This window comes from Typopeltis vanoorti, chromosome 24 (genome assembly GCF_054136105.1).
Source record: "Typopeltis vanoorti isolate ZY-2024b chromosome 24, IOZ_Tvanoo_1.0, whole genome shotgun sequence".
Lineage (NCBI taxonomy): Eukaryota > Metazoa > Arthropoda > Arachnida > Uropygi > Thelyphonidae > Typopeltis > Typopeltis vanoorti.
In genome coordinates this window covers 65,788,108-65,811,898 of record NC_143572.1, presented here as the reverse complement: position 1 = coordinate 65,811,898, position 23,791 = coordinate 65,788,108, and the positions used below count along the sequence as shown (strand labels likewise).

Sequence of the window (23,791 nt, the reverse complement as noted above, 5' to 3'; positions counted from 1 at the left end):
GTATTGTATGGAAAGCTTAATTGGAGTATGAAAAGAAATTGGGTATTTGATTGCAGGCTAAAATGCAATCAAAAAGAATTGTATTGTTATGCTGTGAGTAAAATAAAGAATGAATGTGGAAGAATAACTTTACTGAATGTAGACAAAACTGTAGCGTCAGAAGTTAATGAGATTGCTCAATTAATGAGCACACACTTTGCTAAGGTATATCAACCGGGTGTATGTAACATGATGCACAACACACTATTACATTGACGAACAGTTAGAGGTTTATGAGAATGAGGCTGAAGTGCTGTTGCACAACCCGGATAAGAATGTGGCAATAGAAACAGATGGAATATAAGCAGATATGCTAAAGGCATATTCAGCCAAACTGGCTAGAACTTTGACATATTTGTATACCTTGAGTCTCAGCTGAGGAAATATACCACAGGAAAGGAAGGAATATATGATAGTTCCATTGTACAAGGGTGATGCATAAACCAATGTGTCTAACTACTGAACCATCAGTATCTCCGGCATGGTGGTGAAGAGTTGGTAAGAACTCATATACAGAAATTAGTACAAGCTATACTCTGCAAAGAACATCATGAGTTTACTAAAGGAAGGCCATGTTTCAGCAATTTGCTCATATATTATAACAATGTTGCAGCAAAATTGGATAAAGGGAATGGATACACTAGGACACTGTTGGATTTGTTAAGGCATCTGATAGGATACCACATGAAAGGATGTTACATAAACTGCAGAATATGGGTTTGGAATATAAACTCTCGACTTGGGTAAGCAGATAGTTGATAGACAGATATCAAAAAGTGGTATATGGTGGGTGTAAATCTGCCAGATTTAAGGTGACCAGTGGTGTATACCAGGGTTCAGTCCTTGATGTTCAATCTATACATAAATGACATTAGGAAAGGTCTAGTGCAATGATTTGCTGATAATATAAATATAGGTATTACTGATAACCAGCACTTAAGAATTATTTGCAAGGCTGGAAATTTTGGCAAATGAGAATGGCTATCAGTTTAATGTTAGTATGTGTAAAGTTATGAAATTTGACGTGATGAGATTTCCAAAGGCATATTATATTAGCAGGATTATGCTACAGGTCACATAGCAAAAATTTAAAAACAACTCAGAGAATAAATGCAATGTTGAAGCAAACCTTGACACATAAGAATAAAAAAAGTCCTTTTGCCTCTTTACAAGGCCTTGATAAAACCACAACTGGATAGCTGCTGTGTGCAGATTTGGTCTGCTGGGTTCAGAGTGGATAAAGAAACTTTGGAAAGGGTGCAAAGAAGTTATATCAGGATTATGGAATTCAGATTATCAGAAAAGACTGTGAAAATGTGGACTACAAACCCTGGTTAACAGGAGAAAGAGTGGTGATATGATAGAGGTCTACAAACTGCTGAATGAATGTTATAGGATATTGTCTGATGAAATTTTTCATTATATGGAAGGTCGTGAGAGCACACAGGGGGCATCCATTGAAGTTAAGTTTGTTCACAGTTAAGAAAGGAGTAAGGGCTAGATTTTTCTCTCACAGAGGAGTGAGTGAGTGAAACAGTTTGGGTGATGTATAGCTTCCGAGTCCTCGACTCCCTGGTGGTCTCAGATAATAACAATAATAATAATAATATATCAATATACAGGAATTCCAAATTTTTTTTCATTTTGAATAACATGCTTTTTGAATTAACAGGGTTGATAAATTGATATAATTTCTTTAATGCAGATTAAAAATTCACTTAACATATTGAAGCTGGTCCAGATAAACCTTCTGGGGCTGTCTTTGACCTTGAGGCAAGACATAACTTTATTGTATCACTAAATCCACTTTTTTTTTTTTTAGAGTCTTAGGCAATTAGAGTCTATGTAATGTACTATATTTAGTGACAACTGGTATAATCAGAGACAACCAGAATGAAAATGACCTTACATAATGAAATACATCTCCCTATACACAGGCACTATACTTGCAAACAAAACAAAACAATAGTAGCACCAAGCACAGTAGATAACTAATGATGTCATGAAATTCTCTTTTGAATTTTCAGTTGCAGAAAATATGTCATAACTGTTTATTATGCAGTCACTGGCCACAGAAACCAAACAATTCATATAATTCAAATTTTCAAAGGTAATTAAAGGTTTATATAACTTGCAATTACAACTGCATTTGAAATTTTTTACTGTATTATTAAGACAGTTCATAAATAATAATTTGAAAATCAAAGTTAACTGAAAACATTCAAAAAATGATAACCGTGATCCAGAAGAAAATGTATCAGCAAAGGATATAACTTTATGCTGACCACAGAATGCAAGTCTGCTGGAATGTAGACAAACATGTGCTGTTACAATGTTCTTTTAAATGCATTTTATTATTTTTGAATGTTTTTAAAAATATTTAAAGCAGCAAAAACTAAAAAAAAAAAAAAAAATCATCATCATCAAATTCCTGACATGTAACCTCAAGGGGTGTACAGGATATGATAGTACCACATGAAAAATTTACATCATTACTAACTTTCTATCTACAATTTTCCTCCAAATCAGTCTATTACTTGTCAAGACTCCAATATTATCATTATCAGATCTTATATTTCTATCGTCTAAGGCACGTTGTACCATAACAATCCTCTGGGTCGTTTTCTTGCCAACCTGGCAGAGAACACTTCTTTTGCTAATCTTTCCTCACCCATTCTGTTTAAGTGACCATACCACCTGAGATTAGCTCTGCTAACGCATTCCTGGATGCCGACAATGTCAAGTTCTTTCGTAATATCCTCGTTTTTAATATAATATTGCCATTGATGCCATCTGTGCACATCTCTAATCTTTCTCAGGACTCTCATACCTGCGGTCTCTAGTCGTTAGTCTAGTGTTTTACTTCTGACCCAGCTCTCAGATCCATAAGTTAAAACTAGTTTAAACACTGTCTTGTATACAGCTAATTTAGTGTTCTGACTAATTTCTCTATTATTCCATATGAATTTATTCAATTGACTTCCTACCATACCAGCTTTGTTGATTCTGTTGTCTATTTCCATATTTAATTGAAAATCTTCACTAAAAATCATGCCTAAGTAGCTGAAATGTTTTACTTGTTCCACAGGTTCCCCGTTCACAACACAGTTGACATTTTCAACAAGTCCAGCTATTTTCATTGTCTTTGTCTTTTTAATGCTGACCTTCATACCATATCTATTACAACAATTATTCAATTTAGTCAGGAAATCTTGCAAACTTGTAGTGGATTTATTCAGAAGTATAACATCGTCCACATAAAGCAAAGAGCTGACATTAACATCTCCAATTCTGATATCATGTTTAATACCACTTTCCTTCATAATATGATCCATATAGATAATGAATAACAGAAGGGATAACGTACATCCCTGTCTCACACCAGATTTAACATTAAACTATCTTCCTGTACATCCTTCAATTCTAACTGCTGACTTACAACTCAAATAAAGACTAAGTATTGCTTGATATAATGCCCCATTGACACCATATAACTGTAGCGTATTGAATAGTTTCTCTCTTGGCATCTTGTCATATGCCTTTTCCAGATCAACAAAACTTAAATACAGATCTTTGTTATATTCCCATGCTTTCTCGACTATATGTCGTAAAGTAAAGATCTGATCCTGAGAGCTTCTATTTGGCTTGAATCCAGCTTGTTCTTCACCAAGCTTTTCTTCCACAATTCTTCTCAACCGTTTCTCAAGTATATTTGCATAGATATTGCAAGGAACACTCAGTAGGGAAATACCTCTGTAATTCTCACATTCGGTTTTATTTCCCTTTTTATATATGGGCACTATTAGAGCTCTACTCCAATCATCGGGAATTTGTCTTTCTGTCCCGGCTTTCTGAACTATGCAGTGCAGCCACTGTAAGACTTTTATACCACCATACTTCAGCATTTCTGGCCGAATATCATCTATTTCTGCTGCCTTTCCACATTTCACGGCTTTGATGGCTTTTTTCTACTTCAAGTATTGATATGTATTCCTGACTGTATGCCTGTTGAGTGTTTTTTACCACTGTGCCATCACTGCTTGTTTCATTTAGCAATTTTTCAAAGTAATTACTCCATACTTTCAAGGATATCTTTTTCTACTTGTTTAAGTTAAGGGATATATATATCCCATATCGTTTCTTAGCCGAATAAGAAATTCAAACAGTTTCATGCCGAATATAGTAGAAACTATATAAAGTTCAACGATTCCAAGCGTAAGCAAATACCTGGATACTGCAGCAACTGACCCTTAAGGTAGTGCAAGCTGAGGCAACTCATGTCTAAGGTGGAGCAAGCTCTGATCACTATTCTTGATATTTACCCATAATGTGAACTTAGCTCCTAGGATCTGTATTACTGTTCTACATTATGAGAGAAGGTCACTACCCAGACTGGTTTCAACCTTTATTGAGGTCTCATCAGTGAGTAGGTAGACCTAGTTAATATCAAGTTTGTAGCGAACTTATTCGGCTATGAAACGATATGGGATATATATCCCTTAACTTAAACAAGTGGCTCTTCATATGTCTAATAATCTTTTTCTACTGTTTTCATGTCACCTTTATCATCTCTAACTTTTTTACAGCACTCTTTCCTCAATTTCTAAGCTTCTTCAACAACCTCCAGCATATCTTACCACCTTCTTGATATTTATTTTCTATGTTCTTGCCAAAGTCCTCCCATGACTTTTGTTTAGCTAGTTTCACGCAGTGTTTCGCTTTCTTACATTTGTCTCCGTATTCTCTAAGAGCAAAAGCTGACTTATTTGCCAGGAACTTTTGATATGATTTCTTCTTTTCCTTCACTGCCTCTTTAACTTCCTGTGTCCACCATGGAGTCCTGATTTTCCTATCCTTGCAAACAACCTCACCACATGCCTCTCTGGCTGAATCAATCAGAGTTTTCTTCAAGGGTTCCCACTGAATCTCCAAGGTTTGGTTCCTGTTCTCAAACTCTTTCATTTTTTCTTCAATTATCTTTGTGTATGTTAGTCTACAGTTCACATCTGAGAGCTGCTCAACTTTTATTCACTTTAAAACTTTCTTACATGTTATTCTTTTCAATATGAAATTCCCTGCTCAAGTTTATCCTGCTCAAGACTAAATAGTGATCACTTCCAATTTCAAATCCTCTGTACACTCTGGTGTCCTGCACCAGGGAGAAAACATCACTATCAACAATAACATAGTCAATGAGACTTTTCTTATTCCTTGCCTCTTCTCTCCATGTGAATTTGTGCACATTTTTATGTTGGAACATGGTGTTGGTAATAACCAGTCCATGTCCTGAGCAGAAATCCAACAGGTATTTGCCATTATTATTAGCTTTGCTCTTTTCTATGGCATTTTGTATTTATTGCTCAGAAAGATCTCACCAGTTTTTGTCTTTTTTTTTTTTTTTTTTTTTCAGTCACCCCTATTATGTCAATCTGGTACTTATCTAATTCCTCAGCTAGCTCCATTTCTTTGCCATTCAGGCTTTTTATATTGATCTTTAACCCTGGTGATGTTGAGTTGGGGTATGTTTTCAGATTTGTTCCAGTAACTGACCTTTCGCTATTCACCCAGGTTCCCTGGCGAAAACAATGGGGGACCTTATTTAACCCGACGACGCCCCAGCCGGCATAAAGTTTTGTCATGTTGTACCATAATTTTTTGTTTTGGTTTAACCAATAAGAATACAATTTGGTCAGCATCCCAAACTGCCAGCCCATCCTTGTTTGTTCAGTATCCATGTAGATACCCAACAGGGTGCACCACGAGAAGGTGAGGATTGGACATTAGGTCAGAAGCCTGGTCGGTTCTCCGCATTCCTTTAAAGGCTATGTGGAGGTCTCCTCTCAGTTATACAGCCTTGACCCTTAAGCGCCCCCTCCCAAAAAAAAATGTATTTTCAAAAATTTAGTAAAGATTTTGAAAGCCCCCAGATGAGTTACAAACATTTTTTTCACTGTATATTATATTCAATTAAGATGTTTTCACTGGATACATTATCTAATTTCTCAGCTAGCTCCATTTCTTTGCCATTCAGGCTTCTTATATCTAATTGTGTAAAGCAGGAAATTAATGTATCGTGTGAAAACATGGTGCAAAAAAAGGAAAGTGTTTGTATATACAAACACTTTCCTTTTTGACCAACAAACTGATTTAGAACAAATTATTTTCTTACCTAGTAAAGCAGCACAGTCTTGATGTTTATTTTTAATTGCCAAATCAAATGGGGTTTCATTAGTTTCTGATCGTGGAAGACATGGGGCACCAAATGCTAGTAATATCTGAAATAAATCAACATATGCATTTTTTTCCTATATCCTCTTATTTTACAGACTCAATTATGCACTTAACCACTTTATTACTGTGAACTGCTTTAATGACCAAAATGGTCATATGGATAAAACATATCAAATAATTTATGTTTTGTTCCTGTGTTTTTTTAATAGTATCAAAATGTTCTTTCACTTTCAAAGAGTATTTCACATTCAATGTCAGTATTTACATGGTTAATCTGATTAAATCAACATGCCTGCTCACTGCAGGTGAAAAGTATTTTTTCCTTACAAAACAAATTAAGAATCTAAAGCCATCTTCATCATCTTTACATACATCTTTCCCAAAATCAACAGGATAATCTTTAAGTGGGCTTTTCAATTCACTCTGAAAACCCAACATAAAACCACGCAAACAGGATTTGAATTTAGATCTTTCTAAATAAAGAAAAACACTGTCATAGTGATGACGCTATGAAAGCTCCATGGCTCTGTTTACAGTATTATTTTTTTCTCTGGGTTTTTACTTTTTCTTTAGATTATTTCTGAAAAATCTAGAATATCATACATGTTTTTTTATATCAGCAAGACATGAATTCAAGGCTACAAAACCAGTAGCACAATAATGCCATATGTGACAAGAGGTTAAGGGGAAAAAAAGGAATCTGTTGATGTTTTTCTTGAACAGATGACAGTTGTAGACTTGGATTACAGAATGAGAAGCTATTCCAATGAGTAGAGATAGATGGAATGAAAGAGAACTAATTTAGTATGCTTGTTGGGATTGAGGCTATTCATTATTTTGGTGATTTATTTCTGAAGAAAATCAGCAGACATGAAATGAGTTATTGTTGGTAATGGTGAGAGGTAATTTGCCATAGTCATTACACAGGAATTCAAAGAGAAGAATGATGCCAGGAGATCTGCCTCATCATTTGATGACAATGATGTTACAATGGATGTGTATGTGAGAGAGGACAGAATGGAGAAGTTGCACCCAAAGATCTGACAAAAGCAAATATCGCAAGAGTTGATACCTTTCATATTTGTCACTTTCATGTTATTTATCTTCCACGTATTTTTTTCCAAAGTCTTCCCTTTTTTTAGGTAAACAAAAAAAAATCTTTGATTTTTTTTGTTTACCTACTTTTTACAAGAACTTGGATTTCTTACTAACTCATTTACTTGTTAGGAACTTTAGATATGATTTTTTCACTGGCAGGATTGCCTCTTAATTTGCAGACAACTTTACCATATATTTTTCTTGGCAAAGGCAAATATCTCGAGACGGGCAATACCTTCCATATTTGCTACTTTCATGTTATTTATCTTCCACATATTCAAAAGTCTTCCAATGATTATTTTGTTTGTTTGTCTACTTTTACAAGAACTTGGATTTCTTACAAACTGATTTACTTGTTAGGAACTTTTGATATGATTGTTTTACTGGTAGGATCGCCTTTTAACTTGCAGACAACTTTACCATATGCTTTTCTTGCTGAGTCAATCAATATTTTTTTTCAGATTTTGCCAGTGGATCACTAAGGCTTTTCTGTTTTCAAAACTCTCATCCCCCCCCCATAATATTTGTATATAAGGATCTAAAGTTTCACACCCGAAAAAGCTTCTCAACCTGGTTTCTTTTTCTTTCTTTTCTTCCTTTTTTTTTTTTTTTTACAACTTTTGCAGGTTTTCAGTTCAATGTTCTGCTATAACTACTAACCTGTAATCACTTCCTATTTCAAATCCCATCTATGTAATATTCAGATATCCTGCACCAGTCTGAAGATATTCCTACCAACAACAATAATAATCAATTAAACTTTTGTTTCTTGTGCATTCTCTCCAGGAATTTATGCACATTTTCATGTTGAAACGCAATGTTCATAAAGAATAGGCCATGTAGTAGCAGCACAAAACAGTGACATACTGCAAAACAACAAAACCAACCGAGAAATAGTATTTCTTTACTAACAATATCTTCAGTAGGATCACAGGCACAATTATGTCTCATTTTCAAATCAGTCCATCTTGCTAACTGAAATTGCCTGCCATTTAAGAATTTGAATTTAATAAATTTAATTAATGCCATTTAAGAAGTTACCCTAATTTTTAGTATGGAATAATGCAGCCATGCTTTTTTTTTTCTCCCTGAATCATCATTGCCTGAAAAAATCAAATTTATAACCAGTATTTAGAAGTATCTCACCTGTTTTCCTTCTTTGGTCTCATTTACACAAATTATGTCAATATAATATTTCTGTAATTCCTAGTGGCATTCATCAATTCTATCAAGCTTGGGCATCACAGCTGACTTTTTACTGTTTGTCTTATATTCATGATTAAAATATTTATGGAAATTGTTTAACCCCCAACTGGCTAGGACGTCTATAGATGTCCAGCTAAATCTGGATATGATTCTGTAACACCTATTGCATAACATGGATAAGAAGTGCAATTTGGTCTCACTATTTATCCACCTCGGCCAGTAGGGATGTTAAACATCATAGTGTATGTATGTTTGTTGAAGCCAATTCAGAATATAATTTGTTCAACTAAGTTCCAAACTACATGTGTTAAGGCTTAAGTGCTGGAAGGAACTCATGTTAGAAGCTTAACGAAGTGCAACAGCACTGAGAAAGGATTAAAATAATACTTAATTCTTTCAATATTTCATCTCAGTCAGTAAGACATCACCAGGGAGTACAATATGAGACTTGTAAGATACACAGACACACACAGACACACACACACACACAAAAAGGGCAACACAAAACTAAGTGAAATACATGGGCAAAAGACTTCAGCTATGACTAGGCAGAGCACCATCTGTGGGTACCTGATGGCAGCCTAGGACATATTCCCAAACATAAGTTTCAAACTGCCAACTGATACTCATAGGTTCAGTGTCTGAGTAGATATCTATTAAAAGGAACTCATGAGAAACTGAAGATTTGACAGTGAGTCAGAATTCCAAGTCAGTTATCTGCATTCTGTAAGGTTAGACTTGAGTGAGTAACCTCTGTATTGATTTAAAATATCAAATGAAATTAGGTACAATTTCAAAGGTAATACGGAAAGTCTAATGTAGAAATTATAGGAAAATGAAGAACCAAAATAAAATGCAGTGAATAGAAAAAAAACAAGCAGCAGTTAGTCCGCGCGGTTAGCCTAGTGGCTATGCGCTTCGAAACCATATGCTTGGGGAAGGAGTGTCCTAGGTTCGATTCCTGTCGGTGACGTGAGGAGCTGAAGGATCTTCCTCAGCCATATCCAAGTTAGCCAGTCTTGGGCGTGGACAGCAGGGTTTTTTTCCCCAGTTTATTCTGGGGTTTTTCATCCCGCAAAGCAGGCAAACTGGCCTTGAGAACTCAACACTACAGGCCATAGGATACACCGGGGCATAAGGCTGACCACCTTATCCTGTAAACGGAGTGAGGTCCGATGATCAATGGACCCTCGACACCGCAAGGTAAAAGAGGGTATAAGGAAGATGAGATGATACATGCAGCAGTAAATGTCAAATGAATAAAACAGTGCAAAGGTTCAACACTACCAGAAGTAAAAGTGAGCATCACCAACAAAATTGAACGACATGATTGATACATGTCAAAATTATTTTGAAGGTTTAATGGCTCATTGCAACACAACAAATAAAAAAAGGAAATATTTATTACCCAATATTTCTTATCCATTTACTGAGGCAAGTATACTTTGGTTACTGATAAAGTAAAGCGGAAACAAGTGAAGCTTGACACATTTGTAAACTGACCCTTACCCTTTCAGGATATCAACATGCATTAAAGCATGCCTTTGTAACACTGGAAGAATGATATTACATTGCATTCTTCGAATGGAAAGGAACAGAGTTCAATTTCCATTGCGACAAGAGAAATCTTTATATGGGCTTATGTAATTGAAGTTGAGTTAGCTGATCTCATACAGAGGAAGTAGGGTTTTCCTCCCAGAAACTCAGGTTTTTCATCAGGTTTATAAGCAAATCAACCAGGAGAACATGCACACTTTACAGATAAAATATGTTATTGGTGGGTGAGCAGTAGATGGTATGGTGTTGATGGTAGTAATGCCTTAATCCTCCATGTACTTGGATGATTAAGTAAGAGAAACAGTGAGCTGTAGGGTGTGCTTTCCTATAATGAATCCCTGAACTTCCAGAAGGTATCATGTAATAATAATAATTAAAATAAAGCCAAAACTCCATCCAACATAAGCAGTAATATATAAAAATAGTAGTCAATCCTTATTCTAGGAACAGATAGGAGCCACATAGAAACTAATAAATAAGAATACTGATGAACATGAATGAATTTTCTTCCATTCTTAATGGAGAACCGTGAATCTCAAGATTAATGTATGTTTCTTATAATGCAGCCAGTAATACATTCATCCAAAATAAAGGCAAATTAATGAAAAAATATAAGCTGTTTTACAACAGACAAATAAGATCTGATGCTTCCTTACAAAGAATGAAAGTCACATCATTAACTTACGTAGAATCTGGTGCCTAAAGAAATATACTGATGTCAGGAAAGATGTGAAATCTGCAACAATCATATGTGGCTCTTATCTTAACAATGAGCTAAGCCTAAGAGTAGAAATCTTAAGATCAAACAGTGATAGATTTCAAAAAAAAAAAACAGTCATAGCAAGAACTGGCAAAGGAAAAAAATTCTGCATTAAACTCAAAAGTTAGTTTTTTTTTTCAGAGACACATTACCATCAATTACCAGACAAAAACTCCACCAACAGACTGAAGATATTAAATAGGAGTTGCTTAAGGATCAAAGCAAGAAAACTGATTCTCTGCATTCCAACCATGGCTCTTGTTCTAACGTCTAATCCTTATATTGTTGTTGTGCATGCCATCGATAAGTATCTACTAGATACTGAATTAATGAGGACAGGCTGACAGTTTGGAGTTCAGTTAACCAAACTGTATTCTGCACTATTAAACTAAAAGACAATGATGAAGTGTCAGGGTGGCTGGAGCATCACACAATCAAACAATAAAATTATATGGTGTAATTATACTGAGTAATATGTACTCTAAACTGTAAGTAAGCAGTTAATATTAAAAGAGATACAAGAAGATAGTTTGATACAAAATCAGCTGAATAAATTTATATATAATAAGAGAGAAATTAGCCAAAACACCAAGCTAGCAGTATACAAAACAATGTTTAAACCAGGTTTAAGTTATGGATCTGAGTTTGGTTAGAACAGTTAGTAGAGAAATTCCTCTGTAATTCTCACATTCAGTTTTATTCCCTTATTTAGAAATAAAGCACTTGATCAAAGACTAAGAACCACAGATATGAGGATTCTGGGAAAAATTAGAGGAGTGAACCGACGGCATCAATGGCAGAGTCATATTAAAAATGAAGATATTAGAAAGTAACCTGACATTATTAGCCTTAGATTAGCTCTGCTGACATTCAAGGATGTGTCAGCAGAGCTAATCTAAGGTGGTATGGTCTCTTAAATAGAATTGGTGAAGAAAGGCTAGGAAAACAAGTGTTTGATGCCATGATGGCAGGAAAGAGATCCAGAGGAAGATCAAAGTCTAGGTGGATTGATTCAGTCAGGAGTGTCTTAGAAGCATGAAATGTTAGATATGACAATATAGGAGTGCTCACAAGTAATAGACTGATCTGAAGGAAAATTATTGATAGTAGATTAATAGTACTATGAACTTAATCATAAGTTTACAGTAAAATGTAGTGCTTTTATAGTAACCTGAATACCCCTTGGGGGTACATATCAGGAAATTGATGATATATATATATATATATATATATATATATATATATAAATATGATTGGCTACCAGTGAAGACTGAACTGCCCACTCATTCTCTAAAAGTTAGATAGGATAAAACAGCCTCGTCTACCCCCTATACGGAATAAAAGGAATTAGCTGATTTGTGTGTGTATCACCTAGGTGTGCAGTGATCATCCACCGATTAGCAATATCGCCGATATATTTTTGCATTGATTCTTGTTAAAGACTCCCCTAATTGTTTAAAGACTTCACGTGATTCCTAAAAGTATACTAATGCTTCATGAAGAGGACACTTTTCGACACGTAAACATTGCATCATTTTTTTCACCTACTTAGGCACGCTTTTTAGTGAAGATGGTAAAGTAAATATGGAAATAGGCAACAGAATCAACAAAGCGGGTATGGTAGTAAGTCAACTGAATAAATTTATATGGAATAAGAGAGAAACTTGTCAAAACACTAAATTATCTGTATACAATACAGTGTTCAAATCAATTTTAACTTATGGATCTGAGAGCTGGGTGAAAAGTAAAACACTTGACCAAAGACTAGAAACCGCAGATATGAGGAGTCTGAGAAAGATTAGGGGAATGAACAGATGCCATCAATGGCAATATCATATTAAAAATGAGGATATTAGGAAAGAACTTGACATCATCAGCATACAGGAATGCGTTAGCAGAACTAATCTCAGGTGGGAGAGGAAAGATTAGCAAAACAAGTGTTCACTGCCCAGTTGGCAGGGAAAATATTCAGAGGAAGACCAAGATACAGGTGGACTGATACAGTAAAAAGTGCCTCAGAAGATTGAAATATAAGATCTGATAATGTTGGAGTCTTGACAGGTAACAGACTGATTTGGAGGAAAATTGTAGATAGGAAGTTAGTAATGATGTAAATTTGTCATGTACTACTACTACTATTGTATCCTGTACACCCATTGAGGTTATATGCCAGAAATTTGATGATGAACATTGCATCACCTTCACATTAATAGCCTGGGTGTGCATTCAAAATACATACACCTTTGAGCCCTTTGAAAAGATGTACAGATGGTGGTCAATTTATTAGCATTTTATAGTTTTAAACCACTCAGAAGACAGGGTAGGGTGAGCTCTGAAACAATAGTACCTAGAGACCGCAATTGGTTATTGTGTCAACAAAACCGACTGAAAGTTGTCATTTGTCATGAGTTGCTGTTTTCCTTTTTCTGAATTTCATCTCTTTTGCATGCATTGAGAGTGAACTGACATGATAGGTAAAGTTTTATATATAATATAGACAAGTTTTTAATATATAATTTTCAATAAATTTATAACTTTTTTAATGATATTTATAATGGAAAACAGTATTGCAGTCGAAGGATGTAAGTCTCGTTCTCCTCCAAATTTTACACCTTTGACTAATTTAAATATACCAACCAAATATAGCATTCTCTTTCATTATTGTTTTTGAATGTTAGATCCTGAATGAAGGAATCTTGCAAAGAAATCATTCATTAAAAATCCAACATATTAAACTTACCAACAAAGAGAAATACCTGCACATCAGCTGAAATTTAAAGTGAAACTTCCCTCACTTTATGTATAAAATTTGTGTTCTTTATTTCATGTACCATATATTTTAGCTATTGTGATCATATTAAGATTTTATTTTGAGTATGTCTTAAAAGAGGGATAATCTGATTTAATTTAAGCCTCACTTAAGCTGTGTAAAAATAACTGTGAGTCATCAAATAGTTACTAAATAATAATTCTTGGAAGGTATAAAACTACACGTGACACTGGCGGCAGTAGCATACACGGAACGTACTTTGACGCGAATTCTGGGAATACAAGAGCATAACAGCGTTGGGAAAGCAAGGGATGAACCCAAGGGGAGAAAAGAGATGGGTCGTGTACAAAAGGACTCCAAAAAAGAGGGCACTCTATTGAAGAACATAAGGGGACGAGTGCCGTAACGGGAGGCTCTCTTGTTATATCGTTTTCCTGCTTGGTGGTTCGGAAGTTAGCAGGTAGTTCGAGTAAAAGGGAGGGGGGTGAAGCGTCTGTGCTAAGATAAGATGTCGGACAGCGAGCTTTCTTGAAAATGGAGTAGGATTCTATATAGAGTTGAAGGTAAAATTTCCAGTCCTAGCAGAATCAAGCCGTTGTTGAAAAGTCCCATCGAAATGTATCCTGAGATGCAAAGATTCGAGTCCATTTTCGGCCGAAATTAAGAAGATAGCATAACCCCTACATTGCCATAAAGACAGCCAATAGACAAGAAGTAACCAGACGTACACATGGTGCTGAAAGACGCAGGAAAAAGTTCGGCAAAGTAAAATTACTCTATTTGTGTATAATATTCCTTAGAAGAGAGAAGATTATATGTGTATGTAAATTAAGAACATTTTCTTAAAGAATTCGGTGGACAGTCTCTGATTAGGAAGTTAACTCCTTTGAGAGTAAGAAGAATTGTTTGGAAGAGATCTTTGTGTTGTATGTGATTGAGTTAACTTAACAAGATTAGAATAGTGGATTTATAGTAACTGAGTAACATAAGAATGTTGGTTTATATTATCTTATGAATAGCATTGCAGAAAGGAAATTTAACTTAACTTCATATCATTTCCAATCTATCCCTGTTTTCAATTACTGTGTTTACGATGTTTCTTAACCTTTGATTTAATTTAGAATATGTTAACCTCTTAACTCGAGTCCTTTTATTTAGTATTGAGACAAATTGAGTGTATGAATTTTTGTGTATTCTGTCTAGATATTCCAATAAACATGTCATATTTACCTAAACCTGAGTCATGCCTGATTACGATTCCAAACTACCACTTATAAAAATAGAACCTATTTTGGTGGGAAGGAATTAGGAAGTGTATATAATTATAGATTTAGGTCACGACTGCAAGAATCTGAATCTATACGGCAGTGTTAAAGTAAGATATGGTGTAAGAAAGCCACCTCAGAATTTAGTAATGTCTCCCTGAGTAAGGATCCTTTCTACTATAGGATACTGGCTGGTGCAGCATAAAAGAAATTTGCCAGTATCCAGAGAGGAAACAATCCTAGATATAAGTATATTAGGCCCGATATCTGAAGAAGTAAAATAGCAATAGAAAGATAGAATAGGAAGATATAAAACAGAATATATAGAGAAAGCAACGACATAACAATAGAGCAGCTGGTAGGATTTTAATTGATAAGGTTTTGAATAAGATAGGATATAATCAGCAACAAACCAATTAAGTATAAATCAATAAATCACACTAATTAAATATATAACACTAATATACAGTATCTTAAAACAAACACATTGTCCCCCACTCAGTGCAGATTTGGTTACAATTAATTGATAGAGTATTCAAAGTTATCCTACAAATAATTGCTTTAGACTAATTAAGATGAGCACTGATGTGCAACTTTCATACATCATTAAAAATGTAATCATACAGTCAAACTGATGCGAATTTTGTAGCGCACGCTGCATAAGCCATGGATGCACACACAATACCACTGATACACACACACACATATATATATATATATATATATATATACTGTATATGTCAGCATATAAGACAACTCGCAAATACTACAGAAAACCCCTCGAAATCATGGGTCGTCTTATATGGTGAGTATAAAAAGGGAAGCTTAATTTCTTGGATGAACATTTCGGTAGCTACAATACATCGTTATATAAGAAAATAGGCAGTTTATAAACAAATCAGATTAATTTTTTGTTACATAAATTTACTTAAAATATTACAATAGATGTAAGTCTTAAAAAACAAATAATAATTATTAACTTCAATTTTCATGTTAAATTTTCTTCATCATCTGTTGAAATAGTACTTCAGATTCATTATTTAAATGATCGTCATATGGATCCCAGTTTGAATCTGGTGAATTGATTTCGTTTTCATCGTCATCAGTGTCCCACAACAGATCATCTTCCATACTATCCATAAGATTAGAGATACCACACTTTTTAAATGATTTTATTACAGTCTCTACTTTTACTTTATTCAATGCTTTGATCACAAAATTGCACAACATATCAAGTGATGCAACACGCATAGATCCACATTTTTTTAAAATGATTTATCACCAGTCAACATCCAATTATTCCACTCTTCTCGCATGTGATCTTTAAATGGTTTGTTCAAGCAGACGTCTAGTGGTTGCAATAAACCACCTGGTATAAGCAATTTTTGTGTTATTTTTTTCTAGAAGACTTTTAGTATTCTCAGTTAAATGACTACGAAACATATCCTACTAATACACTAAGTTTCTTCATTATACCACCCAGTCGCGTGTTCCACACATTATTTATCCATAATTTCACACTATTTTCATCCATCCATCCTTTTTTGTGAAAATGTACAAAAACGCTTGAAGGAAATTTTATCTTAGGTTTAGTTTTCCATCTGAATATAATCATTGGTTTTAACTTGGTTCTATCAGCCAAACATGACAATACAACCGTAAACCTTGTTTTTTCATGACCTGTACTTCGAATTTGCACACTCTTACTATCTTTAGACTCCACTGTTTTATTGCTTATCATATCAAAGCTTATAAGAGTTTCATCTATATTTCCATTAGGAAATATAGCCATTAGGAAAAAGAAAACCAGGACGTCCTCTTAAACGATGACTTTTAAGGCCGGAACAGGTCATACTAGGCCTAAATCCTTGATACGTATGATGATGATCTATATTTCCAATATTTGACAACAGAAATTTATGTTCTTGTCTCAACTGAATAATAAATTTATGGAAACTGGTAAGTTTGTGGTCAAGATCTGCTGGTAGTTTGAGCAATTTTCGTTGTTGTATTACCAGATTTTGTCTGATTAGTGCATATGCTCTAATCATATTTCTTGTAACAAGATAACCATTCTGCCTTTGTTCGAATACAAAGGCAGAATGGTTATCTGCAACGTGATTTTTCAGTTGCGGCCATCGGGTGATCCCCGTTCTCATAGCACATTTTTTCTTTGACAATTTTTTTAAAAATATCTTCTTTCTTCTTCTATTCTCTTACCATCTTCTCGGTTATGTCAAACTTTCTTGCAGCAGCAGTTATTAGTTTGCTTTGCCATTTCAATTACCCTTATTTTAAATGATAACAATTTTAATAATCCTAAAATTAAAAAAAAAAAAAGCAAAATTAATAATTAATTAAAATTAGGGCTAATCACTTTTAATTAGGGTAATTGACATAAATACTAAATCTATGCTATGCAAAAAAATAACGGATATGCATAGATATAAAAATAACAGATATAACAACAATACCTAATGTTGCATTAATACAAGAAAGAAGAAATTGGGGGGGGGGTTGTCTTATACAACCGACATAAGCTTAAAAACTAAAAATAGCCTAAGCCTTGTCTTATACGCCGATCGTCCTATATGCCAACATATATGGTGTGTGTGTGTGTGTGTGTGTGTGTGTGTGTATGCACCAAGGTTGATTTACTCGGTTGTTAAACATATTTTTTAAAAGAATTGAATGACATAAACAGAGAGTAAAAGAAAAAGGTTTAATGGTATCACACGACTAGTTTCGGCATTTTACAGCCTTCTTCAGGTGTTTTCATAAAAGAAAAAAAAAAAACATTAAACATTGAAGATAAAAACTGAACAACACAGGAAAGTCACTATACATATTTAACGTGAAAACGTTGTAGTTAACGTATTCAAAATATTTGAATATTCCTGTGAGTGAGTGCATGTCTATAGCATCTCGTGAGCACCAGCATGTGATCACAGCATATATATATATATATATATATATATATATATATATATATATATATATATATATATACAGGGTGTTCGGGATAAATTTGACATATTTATAATTAATTATATTTTTCCGTAAGTTACATGTATTAACACACACTTCTCTTCATTTAAAAGTTTGGACCCTTCTTCATTCATATACAAGATGTCAGAAAGGATGGATAGCTGGAACCCACCTGAATCATGGAAGAGAATAACTTGTATCATGATGATTCGTGCCCGCCATCAAAATAAGGATATTACGACTGCTGCCCAATGCTCCCTGAATACAGTAAAAACAATCAGGCATGAACTAGAGACTTGCAATGGTGACTACGAGGATGTAGCAAGAAGAAAGATCCCTAGCAGACGATCTGATTGCGTTCGTACAGCAGAATTCCTCGCAAATCTGCAGGAACAGGTGTTGAAGAACCCTGGCATTGGAATTCGGGCTTTGTTCGTGGAGTTGCTAACTGTAGTCAAGCCCTGGATAACAAGGGTAGCCAATGGTAGGCCGTATGTATGGCAGCAGGATTCGGCCCCTTGCCACACCTCTGGGAAAAGTCAAAAATGGTTGTCTGAAAATTTCTACGACTTCACCAGTCCAAATGTTTGGCCTCCAAACTCCCCAGACCTTAACCCCATGGATTATTTTGTATGGGGCGCAGTTGAAAAAGACACCAATCGCACTTCCAGTAATACAAAAGCCCAGTTAATGGATAAAATTAAAACAGTTTTTGCGGCCCTTCCCAGGGAGACTGTAGCATCAGCTTGTTCGAGGTTCCGAAGCAGAATTGAAGCTGTGATCGATGCTAATGGTGGTTATTTTGAGTAAATCTTGTTGATAGTATTGTAATTAACTCTGCCTGTAATGTTTTTTTGTCAATTCATTAAATTTAATAGATACAAAGAAGATTTTCTTTTTCCTTACGAAACTGTCAAATTTATCCCGAACACCCTGTATATATAGGATCACATTATGAAGGAAATGTTGCATTAAACCTGACATCAAAACTTTGATATGTTAACTGAGCTCTGTACTTTATGCACATGATGCTATACTCCTAAAAAAATTCCAGTCCAATTCTGTAGGATTCCTTAACTAAACTGAATAACTACAGTAACAAATCTGTCATGAAAATCAGCAATAAAAAGAGACAGGAACATTGAGACCATCAGCTATATCCTGAATAAAAACATTTAAACTATTTAGGCACAATTTTTAATGCAGCAAATTGAATAACAGAATAGGTAAAAGCTGGCACTGCTGGGAGTCAACTGAATAAATTTATATGGAATAAGAGAAATTAGTTGAAACATAAAACTAGTTGTACAAAACAGTGTTCAAATCAATTAAAGAAATTAGTTGAAACATAAACCTAGTTGTATAAAACAGTGTTCAAACCAATTTTAACCTATGGATCTAAGAGCTGTTTAGGAGTAAAACAGATGATCAAAGACTAGAGACCACAGATAGTATCAATAGCACAATTATATTAAAAATGAAGATATCAGGATGGAATTTTGCATTGTTAGCATTCAGGAATGTGTGAGCAGAGCTAACCTCAGGTGGTGTAGTCACTTATATTGAATGGGAAAGAAATGATTAGTAAAGCAGGTATCTGATGGCAGGAAAAGACCAGAGGAAGACAAAACCAAGATGTAAGTAGATTGATGCAGTTAGAAGACCAAAATATAAGATCTGAAAATACTGTAATTATGACAAATAACAGATTAATTTGGAGGAAAATTATCGATAGGAAGTTCATAATAATGTAAACTTTCCATGTAGCATTATAGTATCCCTGTACATCCCTGGAGGGGTACATCAGGAATTTTAAGATGATGAATTATTGAAACAAATAATTCATCATCTTAAATGATGAATTTATCTCTACACACAAATAACATACCATTTCATCCACTGTTGTCAATTTTACTATCTGTTGATAATACAGATAGTAAAATTTTCTCTCTTTAGCACTTTCAAAGTCAGTCATATGTGGATTTGTTGATAATCTTTTTTCAGCTATTGCAGACTGCTGATGCAGGCTGATTTTTCCAAGCTACTCGAGATATGAATTTTTTCTTTTTTTTTATGAACTGTTTTTAGCACTTATTTTTGGATAGCATCATTTGGAGATTTGGGTAGCTTTTTTTTTTGTGTGTGGGGGGGGAATGGATATCCTTATTTCAGTTATCTGGTAGGAGAAGGGTGTTTAATTCAGGTGAGCAGAAAAGCAGAATTGTACCATAAGGATGAGCAGCAATCACAGAAGTCACCCCACTTATAGGACAATAGCGCCAAAGGACGCAACACATAATGGATGGATAATTACAGTGTAATACTGTTCAATAGAAAAGTAAACATGGACAAGGCTTTAGCTGAGTTAAAGCTGGGAGCTTACACCTTATAGCAGTAGTTCTTAACCGGTTGTTTAAACCCTTAACATACAAAGACGTCTGTGACACGTCTTTTGTTTATTGCACCAAAATTGATTTTCAATTTTGGTTTCACATATAAATACAACCGAATATAGACGCTAGACAATCTTGTGCCTATTCCCTTTCAGCCGAGAAAAGTTGCCAACGGCGTGTATCGGCTATTTCGTTTGCGTTTGCACTTAATTTTTGCACAAATGCACAAAAATTTGCACTTAATCCAGCAAATCACCCTCGCCCAAAAAATTGGAAGAAAAACGACCGCTTTCTGATTTTTAATTGGTACGTTAAGGGATTAATTAATTATTAATTATCAATTAATTATTAATTTATACATTATAAAATAACCAAGGTGTTCCGTGAAAATTTCAGGATTTGTGAAATGTTCTGTAGTTGAAAAAAGTTTTAGAAACACTGCCCTATAGTATATTTGAAGGACAACTGGTTAAGAAAAGGTCTATGCTGTTGTCCCTATGGGTACAACCACTTCAACAAAAAAAAAAAAAAGTTTCCATATCGACTTCATGAACACGTATAGCCTCAACATTGCTGTCTACCATTCCCTAAATTGGGTGGATGGACTATTGATGAAGATGTGGAACACTACATGAACACTAGTTGGATGAAATGGAGAGCACTGTCTTGGAGTATATTATTGCCTGTATGAGTAAAGGGGAAGATATATAAAACAGCAGTATGATCTGCCATTATATATGGTGCAGAATGTTGATCTCTTAAGAGACAACAAGAACAAAAGCTATATGCCATTGAGTTGAAAATGCTGAAGTGGGCTGGAGGCATTACCATGCTGGATAAAATATGTAATGAATGCATCCATGGGAGCTCCAAAGTTAAGACCTGTTGCTGATAAAATAACTCAGCTCAATTTAGATGGTTTGGACATATCATGAGATGTCCTGTAGATAACATGACGTGGAAGGTAATGAAAATGTGTATGGAATTGAAGGGGTATGGTAGATCCCATTTAACATGGAGGATGTCCCTTATAAAAAGTAATTCTAAACTGCCCAGTTAGACACATCGATAAACCAGAATAGAATATTCTACAATTATGGAGAAGGGTAGTTAAATGGGATAATGGCAAGGACAAAAAAAGAAAATGAGTAAAAATACAAGAAATCAACAAGCAAAACTATACATAGATTGGCAGTTCAGTTAACAAATCAATAGCACTATTTGAGAGCAGGTGTAAGTTCTGAGGACTCCAGAGAAGGGATGTACAGAGCAGTCATCACTATGACATAATCTGCACAGTGCCATATGCACAAAAGACTGAGTGTGAAATTCCCCAGAGATGGCATGTGGATACAGCAGCCATGTCTGGTACTAAATTTGTTTAACGAATCCTAGATATTTGACAACTGAATCTGTGATCAGATACTTGTTTGTAGTTTATTTCAGTCTTCTCCACCAGTCTTGGGGACCACCATCTGGTATTTCCACAAACCAGATGGGAGATCCGGAGGTAAGGCATTGAAAACTGGAGAAGAGAAGATATCTTGATGTATGGGAAGGTTGATGTTATTTCTGATTTTATTTATTTCTCTGATGGTAGCAACTTCTCTTCTGGACATGGAGAAGTGATTTCAGAAAGGACAAGGCAACCACAGGAGAGGAATACAGTAGCAAACAAATTAATCCGAACAAGCCAGTTTTTCGTCGTTTTTGGTTTTAGTTCACTATTCTGGTTGAGTGATGCATGTTTTAACTGTCTATGATGTTTATTAATAGTGTAAATAAGTTGACATTCATAGTGTTTCATTCATTTTGTGTAGCTATAAAATGGATATTATGAAATGAAAGCATTCAAAAGTATTTCTCTCCCTCTCTCAGTACACATCCATGACTCAAAGACAAATTGCCAATGAGTGTGGTGTTGGTTTGAGTACAGTTAATGTGATTTTAAAGAGGTTTATGGAGACAAGTACCTTTTTTCCTGACAGCAAAGGAAAATGTGGGTGAAAAAAGAAAACTACACTTACTCAAGATCATTTACTAGTTAGGAAAAGCAAAATGAATCCAAGATTGTCTGCTGTAGACTTAAATAGAGACTTGACAACATATCATGATTAATGTTTCTGAAATGATTGTCCATTGAAGATTGTTGGAAGCAGGGAGGACTGCCCACAGATCAAAAAAGAAACAACTGTTAACCACGGCTCTACAGAAAAAGAGGGTCCAGTGGGCTGTTTGGGTTGGACAAAGATTGGACTGATGAGAAGCAGAAGAATGTCATATTCTCAGATGAGAGCTATTTCTTTGTCCAAAGAGAGCAAGTATCCTATGTTCACAAATCAGCAGCAGAAAAATCTTCTCCCACCCACCTTCAACAAGCTTCTAAACACCTGGCCAAAAAGATGTTCTGGTGTTGTTTTACACATGATAGCCCAGGATTACTTGTGCTGTTGAAGGTATGATGAAAAGTGACAAATATTTGAAAATACAGTGGTATCTCGCTAATCCGAACTAATAAAATCCATGCTCGTTCAGATTAGCAAAAAGTTCGGATTATCAAATTTTTCCCCAAGAGATAACAATAACTAGACAAAAATAATCAGATTCTAATGGTACATCAATTTAATTCTGTAAATAAATGAAGTAACTGATAGAAAAAAAAAGCTACTGTTGTAATGTAAAACTTAAAAAAATAATACAATACACAAGTTTATTTTAGTAAAATATTTAGTTTGTATGTACCTGTTGTTGAGGATTCTGATTACCTTCTTGTACACAACACACAAAAAAGAAGTTTTTTATTTCTTTGTAAAAAAGTCACTGCTTTTCTTTTGCTTCTTGGAAGCTAAATTTTTTTTTCAAATGCTGCTTCTCAGAGCTGCATCAGCAATAAAATTTTGTGGAATGGCGTGTCATTCTATACACGTATTAAAACTGTCAACTGCCTCTTCGTGTTTTACTTTTTTTTCTTCCAGTTCTTTATCGTCATCATCGTCTTCTAATTCATTCTGTAGCATCATATTTATAATTTCAGCATCTGATTTGATTTCGAATACACCTTTGGTTCTACCTGTAATCCATTCCGTGACATCTGTTTGTTTAATTTCAACATCTGGATTTATATTTTTAACCAAATTATGCAAGTTTTGAATTTCCTCTTTTTGTGTATCACCGTAGTTATCTTGGTAAATTCTAGAAGGCCACAGATTTTTTCCTTGACACTTGAATTGCTTCAGGTTCGACGGCTTCCCAAGCAGTAGCAACTGAGAATGCTACATTCTTCAAACTTATATTTTTTATTGATGTGGTAAAGTCATAATTTTGGGAAATTATGACTTTACTACATCAATAAAAAAATACCAAATCAATAAAAAAATTTAAAAGCAGTTCGGATTACTGGAGGGTTCGGACTAAAGAGGTTCAGTTTAGCGAGATACCACTGTATTGAGAAAAAAATGGTTCCACAGATCCAGAAAACCAAAGA

General features: G+C 34.7%; 1 protein-coding gene across 1 annotated transcript in view; it reads right to left on the bottom strand.

Moving 5' to 3' along the window:
- The window catches only part of Shark (SH2 ankyrin repeat kinase), a 266,529-nt gene that overhangs the window by 144,425 nt on the left and 98,313 nt on the right, over window positions 1-23,791 (bottom strand). Inside the window, exon 7 of the mRNA XM_090413998.1 lies at window positions 6,209-6,314. Coding sequence (XP_090270124.1) covers window positions 6,209-6,314 — 106 coding nt within the window. The remainder of the gene's footprint in view (window positions 1-6,208; window positions 6,315-23,791) is intronic.